The sequence below is a fragment of the Mauremys mutica genome, chromosome 2, assembly GCF_020497125.1.
Source record: "Mauremys mutica isolate MM-2020 ecotype Southern chromosome 2, ASM2049712v1, whole genome shotgun sequence".
Lineage (NCBI taxonomy): Eukaryota > Metazoa > Chordata > Testudines > Geoemydidae > Mauremys > Mauremys mutica.
In genome coordinates this window covers 237,204,797-237,219,212 of record NC_059073.1, presented here as the reverse complement: position 1 = coordinate 237,219,212, position 14,416 = coordinate 237,204,797, and the positions used below count along the sequence as shown (strand labels likewise).

Genomic DNA, 14,416 nt, shown 5'->3' with positions numbered 1-14,416 from the left:
CTGTAGCCACAACCTTAGTGTGGTTATCCCTTGTCTTACTGGAAGCATCACCAAGTAGCTTGATCCTTTAGCATGCCAGGAGCGGGAGGCAGGCACCTACCAGCAGCACACACAACTGAGCCCAGGGTGACCAAAACTTTGGAACTGTCCAAAAACTGTGAGGTACCCCTCTCCTGTTTGCACTGCATTCACGTACTAAGCCAGCACTGACAGGGGGGTTACATCTCTACTTTGTTAAATAAACTTTTGCTCGTTTTCACTATAAACGTATCTAAGTGTCGTGTGTTAAGCAAAGAGGTGATCTGAGCTGGAACTGGTAAGCTGGGGTGTGCTGTTCCTTTCCAAACAGCAAATCTGTAAATACTGTGAGTTTGCAGTGGAGCAGGGAGATGCTCAGAGAGCTCAGGGGTTGGAATGTGCCTATCGCTAACCTGTAAAGAGACAGCAGGGCCTGCCTAGGCCTAAAGGGGAGTGCTTGTGTTGCCTGTGGCCACTGGAGTTGAGGAGCTGACCCCCATCAGGCACAGACAAGACTTTCTCGTGCTAAGGGCAGGTGGCCACAGCCCTGGGTATCCCCAGGAAGCAGGCCACATTGTTGTTCTAATTTTTAAAAATGAACATAGTACTTTAGAAAAGTAATTTACCCTGATGTAAAAATAGTATGTAATGATAATATTTTTTCTTCCCTGGGAAAAGTTGTTGAAAGGAAACAAATAATTAATAAAGAAACATAAACATATCTTAATGTGAACTCTTTGAATGGCTATTGTCTCTGAAAGGTTGTGCTGTTTTCTTGTGTATGCAGATTTTACACAAAGTGATCTACTTCTGCAAGTCTAATAACCATACAACAGAATAACACAATGAAGGATGACTTCATACATTACACAGAAAAGGAACCACTTAGTCCCAGTAAGTTTTTCGGTTAGTTGTTTCTTCTTTTGAATGTTAGGCTAGTTGTTGGAAGGATGTACTCCATTGCCACGAAACTAAACCACATGTTGAATCTTGTCTGGTAGCCATGAGGGATTTCTATGGAAAAACACATCAGCCCTCCCATCGTCCTCCACAAATCATGCTGCCCTGGCTATTAAGCTTTCTTCTGTGGTGTCTTTACCCAGCAAGTATGGACCCTTCTTGGGGATCTGTGTGGAGGAAACAGCATTCAGAAAATATTCATAGCAAGCACTGAATACACGTATTATCTTTTAACTTAATCACAGCACTGGCTGGGCGTAGCTCTGTGTGGCCTTTCTACCAACTTAAGTGACCCTGGTGTACCTAGAGAGTCACTCTAGTTTGAAAATAACTAAGGCTCCCATCCTGCGAGCATTTATGCACATGAGTAGTCCCATTGAGTTTCAATGTGGCCGTTCACATGCATAAAGTTATTGACATGCATCAGCAATGGGGTCTAAGTGTGCAAATGCTCCACTATGTGAGTCAGGAACCAGTTTACTGCATTTGAAGTATTTTATATAATCATAACAAAAACAATAGTGTCCTGTAAGTCTCTACAAAGATGTTCTAAAAACTAGTGATGGAAAACACAGTAGTTATAGTTCACGTTGAGAGAGGATAGACAGCTGGTGTGATGTGACCATCTTTTATCCAGTAGTTCACAGTCACCTCGCTATTCTGTTCTGATTCCTCTGCCTGTTTCTTTCATCCACTTGTTATTTCTCATCTTATTCCTTGATTATAAACTCTTTTGGGTGGAGATCCTCTTTTTTTGCTTGTGTTTGTGCAGCCATAGCACAGTAGGGTTGAGGCCTGTAGGTACTACTGAAATGCCAACAAATATGTCTGCCTGTTCCACTCTAAGGCCCCAATCCTGCAAAGACAAAGGCCTGGTCTACACCTAAAAGTTAAGTCCACCTAGCTACATTTCTCAGAGGTGTGAAAAATTCATGCTCTTGCGAGACATAGGTAAGCCGGCCTAAGCCCCAATGTAGGCACCATTAGTTTGACAGAAGAACTCTTCCAGCAACGTAGCAGGTGGATTCACTAATCCCTTCAACCATTGTAGTAAGTGTATATGCTACAGAGAGCATAGCTGCAGCTGTGCCACTGTCGCATTTCTAGTGTAGACATACACTTAGGCATTCCCTCAGTTTTTGCAAGGCTGAGGCCCAAGTTAATCTTTAATGACTTCCCTAAAAATTATTTTTTTGAGCTGAAAATAATGTTTGTTCTCAGCTTGGATGTGATCTTTGGGGAGGAAAAAATTGAAAGTTACTGACCTGTTTCAAGAGCATGAGACAAATGTGGTTTTCCTGCTTTAAAAAAAAGACCTTACTATTTGTGAAAGCAAAACCTACTTTCCCCTCCACAGAATCTGCAAGTAATGGCTATTACAATCCTGCTTTCCAACATGATGAAATACCAGAGCAGAATAGCGAGTTACAGAAGAACAAGAAAAAGTAGGGGTTCCTTGATCTTAATATGCTGTTAAATTTCTTGCCTTGCCTTTCAAGAAAGGATCTGGATTAATTTTTCATTAATCTTTTTAGAAAGAAAAATGAGGAGTCAAAGGAAAAGATGGTTGGCATTTTGAAATTGGTTAGTGCATAGTTTACTGGTTTGATTTATAGTTCTCATTGTTCCTTTTCTTTGCCTGTTGTACGTTATGTTGACAGACGAATGTGCATCCACAATACTGCATTTCGAAAGGGAAGAAAGAGGTCTGTGCAAAACTTAGTATTGCCGCACAGCCATTTTGTGCATTGATCTCAGGTCCACTCTTTAAAAATACGGCCTGTTGTGCAAAGTTCCCCCCACAGCTAACTGCCAGTGCTTGACGATATTTCAGCACTAGCACCATGACGGAGTGAAATTCACCCATGTTAAGGACTGAAGTGAAGCATGTGCGGTAAGTAGGGCCTTGCCCTGGGTCTCTCAACTGGAGATAATTTTACCATTCGTGCACAATGTCTTATGAATTATCCAGGGAAACAAGTGCCCTGTTTTTCTTAAATGTGATAACTGCTACATACCCATTTCTGTTGGTAGGCAGCAGCCAAATGTTTGTTACTTACCTGTGCTTGTTTACATTTTCAATGCACTGAGTAAATATGTGCTGTAGTAGAATGCACCCAGGGAGGCAGTGAGTTGCACAGGTGATGTTAGATACATTCTTTTTTCTGCAGATTAGGGGATTCATCCTGCCATCGTGTCCTAACTCTCTCAATAAAAACTGGCCTAAAATGGTGTGTAAGCTTTTTCTAAGTGTATCCCATGTGTTGTGTTTGCCTTCAGACTATCTAATTCATTGCTTCATAAAGTGCTTTGGGATACCCAAATTGCAAATGGTGCTATGTAAAAACAAATCCTATTCTGTGTGTCTTAGTAGGATATTGTCACAATTATGTGAATTTGTCAACCTTCAATTAATTCCTTTTTCTTTATATTCATGTAGTTTGCGTATGCCGATTGGCTGGATATCATTTTGATGATAATAGGCTTGATTGCAGCTGTTGCAAATGGAACAGGGCTGCCACTTATTTTTGTTGTCATTGGAAAGATGACAAACAGATTTGTGACGATTGGCCAAGCAGTAAATATGTCTTCAGGTAAATAAAATTTGTTCAACTTCTGAAAATATTTGGTAGGGTCTCTTATTTACTGGATTGGCAGAGGTTCAGGATGGAGTGCTGCTGTGGTGTTAAAAAACCATGAAGAGCAGAGTGAATTCTGAGCAGTCTTTCCTTTTTACCCTGCTGTATAGTACAGTAGCAAAACAGACACTTGATAAATTACAGAGCAGTACATTTGATAACTGTAAAACTATTTACTACTTTCTATCGCTTATAGTTAATCCATGGAATTCACTGCCCAACGAGGTCACAAAATCAAATTCTGTGATCGGATTTTTAAAACAACAAAATATGACCGTTAATTCTATTTTTCCTCTATATGAGCTAAGCTTATGAGAAGGGCAATCATAACTTACCCTAAAATATATGTGCTGACACCTGGAAGGGGTCTGCTATTTCTCCCAGGTCTGAAAAGTTCTGCACATTCAGTTAGGTGCATTAGTAGTGAAATTTACCCTTTTTGCAGACAGCCAGCAAAACGCTGAGCCACCACTTGGACCCTATTTGGGTCCAGTTTTGAGGCTTGGGTGGAACCTAAGTGGTGCATAAAAGTCAGCCTTATGGTGTCTGCGTGGATGAATTTTGCCTTGTGTGAGGTACAAGGGGGAGTTATCAACTTCTGAAAAATCAGATATTGGCCACTGTTGGAATCTGAAGGTCAGATCAGATGAAGCTATGATCTGACCAGTGCCCTTTGCGTAGTGAGCTAAACCTATGACATCACTCTACAGTAACCCTCTGAGCTGACTCAGAAGTTTGCCCTGTTTAATCTTCCACTGGAAGGATGATGGCCACCATGAAAGTTATAAAACTACAGAGCTGTTGCAGGGAGTGTAGCGTCATACAAAACACCCATAAGATTATGGCCTAAAACCGCCATGATTTCTTTTATGCCTGTTCTAATAAAACTGAATATTTTTCTTTGTTATAATTAATCTTTCAGCTGTGATGAATAGTAGCTCTACTTGTCCAGTAATGCCAGGTTTGGATATAGAAGCTGAAATGACCAGGTAAGAACCTCTGCAATTATTTTCATAAGAATAGCACAGTGTAGTTTCTATATTTTTTTGTCCATTAGACTGTAAGCCAAATTTGGCCCTCAATTACATCCCATTGGCTTCAGCAGGGTTGAATGTGACCTGATGTGTCTAACTTATCTTGCAAGATGCAATTGGCCTTATGGACTTTTACTATTTACTATAGGTTTGCCTACTACTATGTGGGTATTGGCTTTGCTGTAGTGATACTGAGCACCATCCAAGTCTGGACATTTCTGACCTCAGCTGCAAGACAGACAGCAAGAATCCGACAAAAGTTTTTTTATGCAGTACTTCACCAGGAAATAGCTTGGTTTGATATCAGCAAGATTGGAACGTTGAACACCCGACTGACGGAGTGAGAAGGGTTTATTTATCTATGCACCAGAAACCTGAGCCAAAAAGAAGTCTGATGTTTACCTTTATAGAATTAGCTACAGGGAATTTCCAGGAAACCTTTTTAACTAAGACCCAAAATATTTCTTCTATGTGAGGGAGGAATTCGTTTCCAGTTTTCACTTCACTTTCAGGGTTTCAGTGACATTTCCACTGCGAGGGCTTATGCTGTGAAATGCAATATCTTACTCCTCTGACATTGGCTTGGTAGTGTCTATGAGCTATTTTGCAAATTACTGTAGATAAACAGTTCTGCTGTCTCCAGCTAGTTTACAAACACTGAAAACCCTGACATTGTATGAAATGAAACTGCACTCATAGTTATAGGCACTGTTATCATTTTGAACCTGATCCAAAACCAGTTAAAATCATTAGGAATCTTTGTATCAGGTCCCATGTGCAGAGATTCAGAGGAAGGTATGATCAGGGTATGCAGAGTTTCTCCAGATTTAATGTTTGCAGGGAGGGATATGCCCAGTTTTTGGAAGATGTGAATCCTGAAGAGAATGAGAGAGGCTTGAATTTCACTAATCCTAGTTCCCACATATATAAATAACAAGAGAAAATTAGCATGACATACAATGATTTTTCAATTAATAATTTACTAACACTGTACTTGTCACTATATAGGATGGAAAAAGGAGATATTTCTTGCCTCAAAGATCGTAAAATCTAATAACAAAATTGAAGATGATCGGATACATAGGGGAACTTAGAGGAAAAAGTAATGCAAAGGTTTTGGGATGATTTTTTTTAATGGATTATTCCTTTTGGCTATTGCATGAATGAATTGGGTCACGTGTGAATGAGCAGGGGTAGCAATGGCAGAAGTCTATCTGGAGGTTACATCACAAACAATGAGTTGTACTCTGCTAGTTCCTAGCCCCACAAAGAGCCATTGCTGCTGTTCAGTATCCACGTCCAAAATTCCTACTACCCAATGATTTGAACAGTTAAACTTCTGACAAGCTTCTCTCCAGCAAAACAGAAAAATGTGTGAGGAGGAGGCATTCATCAATGTTAACAAATCTCTTTTTAATTAACAGTGACATTAACACCATCCACGAAGGCATTGGAGACAAGTTCTGTATATTTGTACAATTCTTTTCCACGTTTTTGACAGGGATTGTTATAGGATTCGTCTACGGATGGAAACTGACTTTGGTGATTTTTTCAGTTAGCCCTCTCCTTGTTGCAGCAGCAGCAGTTGGATCATTTGTAAGTGCTGAGGAAAAACAAATAAGAATTTTACCTCTAAAAACAGAGGGAATGACCCCCAAAGCAATATGACCCCAAAGTTTGGAGAGCATGGAAAGCAGCCCTTCTCCTACTCCACTGGCTCCTGCCCCAAAATTTGCAGAGCTCTGTCTACACTGAGCATGAGCGGGCAGGCATTAGCATGCCATGGAGGCCTGGACTGCTTCCAGTTAACACCACTCACCACATGGGAAGAGGATGATCAGCATTCATCAACTGTGAGCACATTAGTAGATATTGCTTGTAATGCACAGAAAAATTTACAAAATGTTTCCATGTATAGATTGTGTTGGTTTTTGCTCCCTCTTTCCCCCACCTAAGCACTGAAAATGGTGGAGGAAGAAACAGGATTGTGACCTGTAATTAAGATAGCTAAGTTATTTACATGGCCTCCATTACTATAGTTTCTGAGTGCCACACAAGCTTCATCATGTTTAGCCTCACAACACCATGCAAGAGAGGGGATTCTCATGTTACACATGGAGAAGTGAAAAACGGAGAAAAATTACTTACCCAAAGTTGCCCAGGAAAAGTGTATTGGAGTGGGGACTTGAACCCAGGTTTGCTAAATTCTAGGCTCATTTGCTAACTGTTTGATCACCCTTTGTATCAGTACATAATTTACACCATTTAAATAGATTTTCATAAAATACTTTCCCCTTCCCCCCACCCTCCCAATTTTCCAGTTCCTGGCATCATTCACTACAAAAGAGCTGACTGCTTATGCTAGAGCAGGAGCTGTGGCGGAAGAAATTTTGACTTCTATCAGAACAGTTGTTGCTTTCAATGGAGAGATGAAGGCATTAGCAAAGTGAGTTTTTTTTAACTAATTATTGATTGTACATAATATTTGGGAAAGTGATGTGGTTATTTAAAAAAAAATCAAAGATGATCAGTCAGTTTATCCCCCAGACAGCTGAGAAATTCAGATGAAGATAAATATGAGCATATGGAAGGAGATGTTTTCTGTCACTCATGAATATTTGCAATCACTCAATTGACCTACATTATGGAGGGACATTGTAAGGCCCAATTTCCCTCTGACACTAACCTGAACTTGAATTTGGAAGCTGAGGCTACAGAAAATGCAATCTTCTCTAAGGCTCCAGTCCAACAAAGCACTTATGCAAATACTTTAAGCACATGCACACTCCCACTGAAATCATCGATTAAAGTGTTTACAGTTAAGTTCATGCTTTACTGGATCATGAGCTTAGGTAAGATTTCCTATCACTTTCCTATGTCATCGACTTCAAGGGGGCTACCCACATGCTTAAAGTTAAGTATGTGCTTAGTGCTTTGCAAATAATCCTCCTCTTGATCTAATCTGAACAGCACCAATGATATCCCAGCATTATATGTGGAAGAAATTAATTGCACATCATTTTAGGATCCTTTCACTACTGCGTAAACTGTGCCATTCATTTTGGGCCTTCCCACTTTTGATCAGGGCATTTTTGTACATAATGTATGTGTCGAGAGGTTCCTACAAAGCTTCTGAGCATGTCATTGAACAATAAAATGATATGCATGTCCTCCTGAAATGTTCTGGGAACATTGCTGGGCTGAGTGGTGCTTTCTATAATGCCCTTCAGAAGCTAAAGGGGATTAGATAGCTAATGAGTGAACAGAAGCTGCTATTGATTGATGGAAAACCATAAGCTTGTAAAGGATCACAAGCAAAAAGTTATACTTTTGGCCTGGCAATGAGTTGTTGACTGCATTATGTGAAGAAGTACTTCATTCTGTAAGTTTTAAACCTACTACCTATTAATTTCATTGGGTAACCCTGGTTCTTATATTACATGAAGGGGTAAATAAGAATTTCCTATTCACTTTCCCTTCATTCATTTTCTAGACCTCTATCATATCCTCTCTTAGTCATCTCTTTTCTAAGATGAACAGTCCAGTCTTTTTAATCTCTCCTCAGATGGAAGTTGTTCCAAACCACTAATAATTTTCGTTGCCCTTCTCTGTACCTTTTCTAATTCTAGTATATCTTATTTGAGATGGAGCAACCAGAACTGCACACATTATCTGAGGTGTGGGCATATCATGGATTTACACAGTGGCATTATGATATTTTCGCTCTTATTAGCGATCCCTTTCCTAATGGTTCCTAACATTCTGTTAGCTTTTTAGACAGCTGCTGGACATTGAGCAAATGTTTTCAGAGAATTGTCCATGATGTCTACAAGATCTTTCTTTAATTGTATCAGTTAAACTAGGCCCGATCGTTCTTTATGTATAGTTGGGATTGTTTTCCAATGTGCATTACTTTGCATTTATCAACATTGAATTTCATCTGCCATTTTGTTGCCCAGTCACACAGTTTTGTGAGATGCCTTTGTAGCTCTTTGCAGTCAGCTCTGGACTTAACTATGTTGAATAATTTTGTATCATTTGTAATTTTTGCACCTCATTGTTCACCCTCTTTTTTCATATAATTTATGAATATGTGAACAGCACAGGTCTCTGTACAGGGTCCCCAAAGGATCTATAATTTTTCTCTCCCTGCTGTGAAAACTGACCATTTATTCCTACCCTTTGTTTCCTATCATTCTTATCCCAAGTCTTTGCTTAAGAGCCTTTGTTTAGGACCTTGGTGTGGACTTTCTGAACTGGATCACCCATGTCCACACGCTTGCTGAAACTCTCAAAGAATTTTAATAGATTGGTGAGGCACAATTTCCATTTACAAAGTTGTGTTGACTGTTCCCCAACATATCATGTTTATCTGTGTGCCTGATAATTCACTCAGAGCAGCCATGGGCCAGATCCTCTGTTGATGTAAAATCAATGAAGCTGTGTTGATTCACACCATCTAAGAATCTGGATAATTGATTTTTATGGCAGAAAACCCTGGAAGCATGAGAGGAAGCTAGGGAACTGAATGTCATCTGGGAACATACCAAATTTAACATTTATCATCTGTTTTCAGATATGATGTTAACCTGGAGAATGCTAGGAAAGTTGGAGTAAAAAAATCCATTACCACATACACATCTTTGGGTTTCACAGAGTTTATTTCATTTGGAGCCTTTGCTCTTGCATTTTGGTACGGAATCAAACTCACAGTGGAGGAGAAAGAGAATTATGACATCGGACATGTGCTAATTGTAAGTACAGCACAGTATAGTCTGATTAACTGAGGCAAACTTTTTAAAAATGGTCTATAAATTCAGTACTGCATAAAAAGATCTATAATTTCTGCTGAGGCACAACCTACCTATCAGACTAAGTCTTAAAACATGTTTTAATATAAATCAACAGAAATGTTGAATCTACATACTTAAGACCTCAAAGTTCCTAAACAAATATCTCATTTGGTCACTGTCATGCTGTCTGGAGTGATTCACGACCATGAGTGCCTACCTCAGGGCAGGCTGTCAGAAAACAGGGTAGACACCCTAAACTGGTGCTGTGTTCTATAATTAGATTTCACCAAGCCAGTAACAAATGTGATTTCCTGGATCATTACAGCAGTCTTACCATGGAGTCACAGACAGACTATCCAGTCTATCTTGCCATACAGACAAACCCGACTTTGTGATAAAAGGTCATTTACACCAAAAATCACACCACATTCAGGTTGCTTCCAGTCCCAGAGACTAATGACTTACCCCAGATCAATTGGTATCCTAGATTTTATACCAAAGACAATGCTGGTAGACAATTCTGTAGTAAACTAACTAAAGATTTATTAGCTAAAAAAAGGTAATACGAGTTATTGAGAGATTAAAGCAGATAAAATATATGTACAGATGAGTCAGTCTATAATTTCAAATGATAGCAGAAATGTAGTGATCTGCCAGTTTTGCAAAAGTCTCTCAGTGTTCAGGGAATCTCCATCTCTATGTTCATTTATTTTGCCCTGTTAGAATCCAAACAGTGCAGAGATGAAGGATTTTTCCCTGAATCCATACTCATAGTTTTCTTCCCAAAGAAAACAAGCTGACAGGGTCAATACCCATGTGGGCTTTTCCTTTGATGGCAGAGAGTGAGGAATACATTTGGAGTCTTTGACCTTTGATCATCACACACAATGACCACTTGCTTTGAAATTAACACTTTTCTGTTAAATTCTTCATTTGCATTCCACAAGACTTCTTTCTTATTTGATGGGTTGTTTGCTGACAGGGGCATACACTATGTGAATGTTTGCTACAGCATTATAACGGGATCCAGATAAGTGTTTAACTAATGCATTGTTTTCAGTGCATTAACATCCCATTAGTTTTCATGAAGTTTAAACACCAAATACATTCTTATACATGTAACAATAACTTTGCTCTATACTAATACACATGTGAATTGGCCTGGCTTCCAGCTATGCATCTGTAATCACTGAGTGAGGTCTGGGGTTTTGGCATGAGCTGGCGCCTGATCTGCTAGTGTCACAGCCATGGGACCATCTTTCATTTTTTTAAATCCCTGCAAGGGATTTTTGTACTTTATCAAAATTTTTAGATTATTTTTCCTTTGGAAAGGAATAAGGCCCTGATCCTGCAAAGACTTAGGTATGTGTGTTATGCACTGTGAGTAGCCCCACTGACTTCTGATGAGAACTTGACTTCAATGGAACTAGTCACAAGGCATAATGTTACGTGTGCACTTTGAAGGATTGGGGCCTCAGGAAACTGTGGATTAACTCTCTTTGAGGACGCTGAGGTTTTTATTATTGCAAAGAGATGGAGAGATGTCTAATTTCACTATTTATTCTCTTAATGGGAGTTAATGAAAAGAGGAGCAATAAAAAAAGCTAATCCAACTGTTAAAGGGCATGTGGGTGCACACAATAGCTACATTCACCACGTCCTGTGTCAAATCCAGCGAAAGAATAAAAACTGGGGGAGCTGGAAAAATGCAACCTGAAATCGTAGTTTTGATTTTCTTTTTTATATTTTTTTTTCTGGAAAAGCTCTTACAGAACCACCAGGATTACCATGACATTTAACACTAAGGAAACTGCAGGTCTGGAACCACTGTACACTAGCTCCTGTTTTGTTTCCCTGTAGGTATTATTCTCTGTGCTCCGTGGCGCATTCTACCTCATCCAGGGCTCCCCACACTTGGAATGTGTTGCCAATGCTCGAGGTGCTGCCTATGAAGTGTACAAGGTCATCAGTAAGGTACTGTGACAGACCCAGACCAGTGGGGTACAAGAGTCTGGTAGAGGGCAAATATACCGGCCACTGGATGAACAATTTTCTATTCCCTGAGTGACCAGAGCAGGGGCTTCCCTAGAGCAATCAGGAACCTGCTAGAACTAAATAAGACCAGCAAGCTAATCAGGACACCTGGAGCCAATTAAGAACTTTCTAGAATCAATTATGGCAGGCGGGCTAATCAGGACACCTGCTTTAAAGAGGACCTCCCATCAGTTAGTAGGGGTGTGTGCAAGGACCAGGGAGTGAGAAGCCATGCTGCTGGAGGAGTGAAGAGTTCAAGCGTGATCAGGCTTCAGGAGGAAGATCCTGCAGTGAGGATAAAGAAGGTGCTGGGGAAGGCCATGAGGAAGTAGCCAAGGGAGTTGTAGCTGTCATGCAGCTGATACAGGGACCATTATAGACAGCTGCTATCCATAGGGCCCTGGGCTTGAACCCCGTGTAGAGGGTGGGCCTGGGTTTCCCCCATCCCCCCAATTCCTGATAGGACACAGGAGGAGTTGACTTGGTCTGTGAGAAACACCAGAAGGGAAGGTCTAAATTGGAAAGGGATCTGGCCTGTCCCCAAGCCACTAGGTTTCCCCCATGCTGGCCACTGGTGAGGTTAGGTGAGTGGACAGCAGGTTTGAGCACTATCAAAAGTAGCCAGACTGAGGGCTGCCATGAATCTCTGAGGCAAGCAAATCCACCTGTAAGTGCAGGACCCACCAAGACAGATGAGGAACTTTGTCATTTAATGTCACTTTTCTAGCAGTCTGAAATTTCTGATTTATTTCTCAAAAAATTCAAAAAGTGAATGAACTGCATAGACTCAGACCACTGAAAACAAAAGTAAGATGACATTTCTCTTCATATTAAGGAGAGACGAGCCTTAACCAAAGCCCTAAATGAGCTTATTTCAAACTTGGGGGAAACTCAGATCTATAGCTCAACTTTACAGATTGGGGCCCTCGTTCCTGTTAGGTTTGTCACTCCCTCATTTATTTATTTTTTTAGAGTAAGTGGTGAAGAGCTAAGTGAAATGACATTGCTCTTTAAAACACAAGTATGTGGAGTGGACATGATTTCAGTTCAACTGCTTTTGATTTGGTGATTAACAGTACTGTTGAAGTATCAGAGGGGTAGCCGTGTTAGTCTGTATCTGTAAAAGCAGCAAAGAGTCCTGTGGCACCTTATAGATTAACAGACGTTTTGGAGCATGAGCATTCGTGGGTGAATACCCACTTTGTCAGATGCATGACAATGCATGCTGTTGAAAGCTCTGGTAATACTGTTGCTGGGGAAGAGGGATGCCACACTTTCAGTAACTAACTCTTAGAATTTTGTATAGCAGTTTGTTATATATCTGAAGTCCCAGGTTCATATTAGGTTAGAACAAAGGGCTGAATTTTGTCCTCTGTTATGGCAATAAATGCTGATGGGTGTCAGTGAGGTTGTGTGAATATAACAAAGGGTGGAATTTTGCCCAGAGAAACTGAATTAAGGGTGATCAAACTCTGTGTTAGTTGTTCCTGACCTATTACACTAAGCAAGTCATTAGGGGACTCACCTCAGACTACAGCAACAATGGCTATAGAGACTCAGAACTCTGTTTCCCAGATTGTCTAGAATCCTGGATGGAGATAGAACAAGCTGGAAGCTACTACCAGAAAACAGAACTCTGAGACAAAGGGTTTGGTTTTATTTTTGGTTTTACTGGTCTTAGAGTGGAGCAGAGAGAGCCTACGGGGTCCCCTTTAAACTTCCCATTTCTACTCCAAAGAGAAATTTTGAACTCTGCTGGTGGTTACTGGGTCATTGAAAAGTGTCAGTCCAGCAGAGATCAGCAACATGGGAAGTGGAGGAGCAATTGCAGGTCAGGCTATTTAGCGCCAGGCTAATTTTCCATTGGACTTCAGACCAGGGAGCCTCAGGATGATGGTATCTTTTTTAAGAGATGAAGACTTTGTAATAAATCCCCAGTTTGTTTATTTTGCTTGTGCATTTTAAGCCAACCAACAATTACAGGCAGCATCACTCCTCCAAGAACTGATTCTCAACCCACATTCTGCCTAGGCAGATGCTGGGAGGGAGCTAAGGGATTTGGGCCCATTGTAAATGTTGAGAGATGGATGATTTAAGGTATAATAGATGATTTATTATTCTAGTTACTCCTGTTCTTTCCTTGTCCCGTATCCCAAAATGCTTTGCAGGGTATACACAAGGATTGTATTTCACTGATAGGCAGAATCCTCTGGGGTGAAATACAGCAACCATTGATCAGTTAAACTGCTATGTAGTGTTGCAGTGTTTCTTTTTTCTGTCCTAAACAACTTATCTATCAAGACACAACTGTAAAATCACAGAAATGTGTAATACCTTTTCAAAATCTCTCTCCAGCACCGTCTTCTAGATAGCAGTGCCAAGGAAGGATACAGACCAGACAAGCTCAAAGGAGAAATTGAATTCAAAAACATCCATTTCAGTTACCCATCCAGACCTGATATTAAAGTAAGTGATCTTTTAAAATTCATCTTTGCAATGAAGAGCTGCTGCCATTATCTGTGTGACCAAAAAGAAAACTGATATTTTATCAATTTAATGTATTTGTTTTAAAACAGTATTTTTTAAAGTGCCCATCCTGTACTCTGGGTATTTATGTAGCACAGTGTAGTCTAGTTGAAAGAACATTGGGTGAGGACTCAAGAAACCAGGATTCTATTCCCAGCTCTGCCATTGTCCTGCAAAGTAACACTTGGCAAGTCACTTCACCTCTCTCTTCCTCCATTTTCCCCATCTGTAAAATGGGGATAGTAATACTGACCGCCTCTTTAAAGTGCTTTGAGATATATGGATGAAAAGTACTATGTAAGAGCTAAATGTTATTATACTAGTTATAAAAATACAACAATAAAGAAGGATGAATGTCCTCCCAAAACTAAAGCTTTGTCTTCATCCCCATCATCCACTTTTTCTTCATTTT

The 14,416-nt window shown here is 40.2% G+C and overlaps 2 protein-coding genes across 2 annotated transcripts in view; both read left to right on the top strand.

The window, feature by feature from the left end:
* The first annotated feature begins 811 nt into the window (after positions 1 to 811).
* LOC123363277 (phosphatidylcholine translocator ABCB4-like) lies at positions 812 to 4,995 on the top strand. The gene is made up of 6 exons (XM_045004145.1): positions 812 to 912; positions 2,336 to 2,423; positions 2,514 to 2,562; positions 3,419 to 3,572; positions 4,540 to 4,606; positions 4,800 to 4,995. The coding sequence occupies exons 1-6, from the start codon at positions 864 to 866 to the stop codon at positions 4,993 to 4,995; spliced, it is 603 nt and encodes a 200-aa protein (XP_044860080.1). The 5' UTR covers positions 812 to 863.
* A 429-nt stretch (positions 4,996 to 5,424) lies between these two features.
* The window catches only part of LOC123363276 (ATP-dependent translocase ABCB1-like), a 63,150-nt gene continuing 54,158 nt past the window's right edge, over positions 5,425 to 14,416 (top strand). Inside the window, exons 1-6 of the mRNA XM_045004144.1 lie at positions 5,425 to 5,446; positions 6,153 to 6,247; positions 6,973 to 7,097; positions 9,228 to 9,405; positions 11,305 to 11,418; positions 13,834 to 13,944. Of these exons, the coding sequence (XP_044860079.1) occupies positions 5,425 to 5,446; positions 6,153 to 6,247; positions 6,973 to 7,097; positions 9,228 to 9,405; positions 11,305 to 11,418; positions 13,834 to 13,944 (645 nt within the window). The remainder of the gene's footprint in view (positions 5,447 to 6,152; positions 6,248 to 6,972; positions 7,098 to 9,227; positions 9,406 to 11,304; positions 11,419 to 13,833; positions 13,945 to 14,416) is intronic.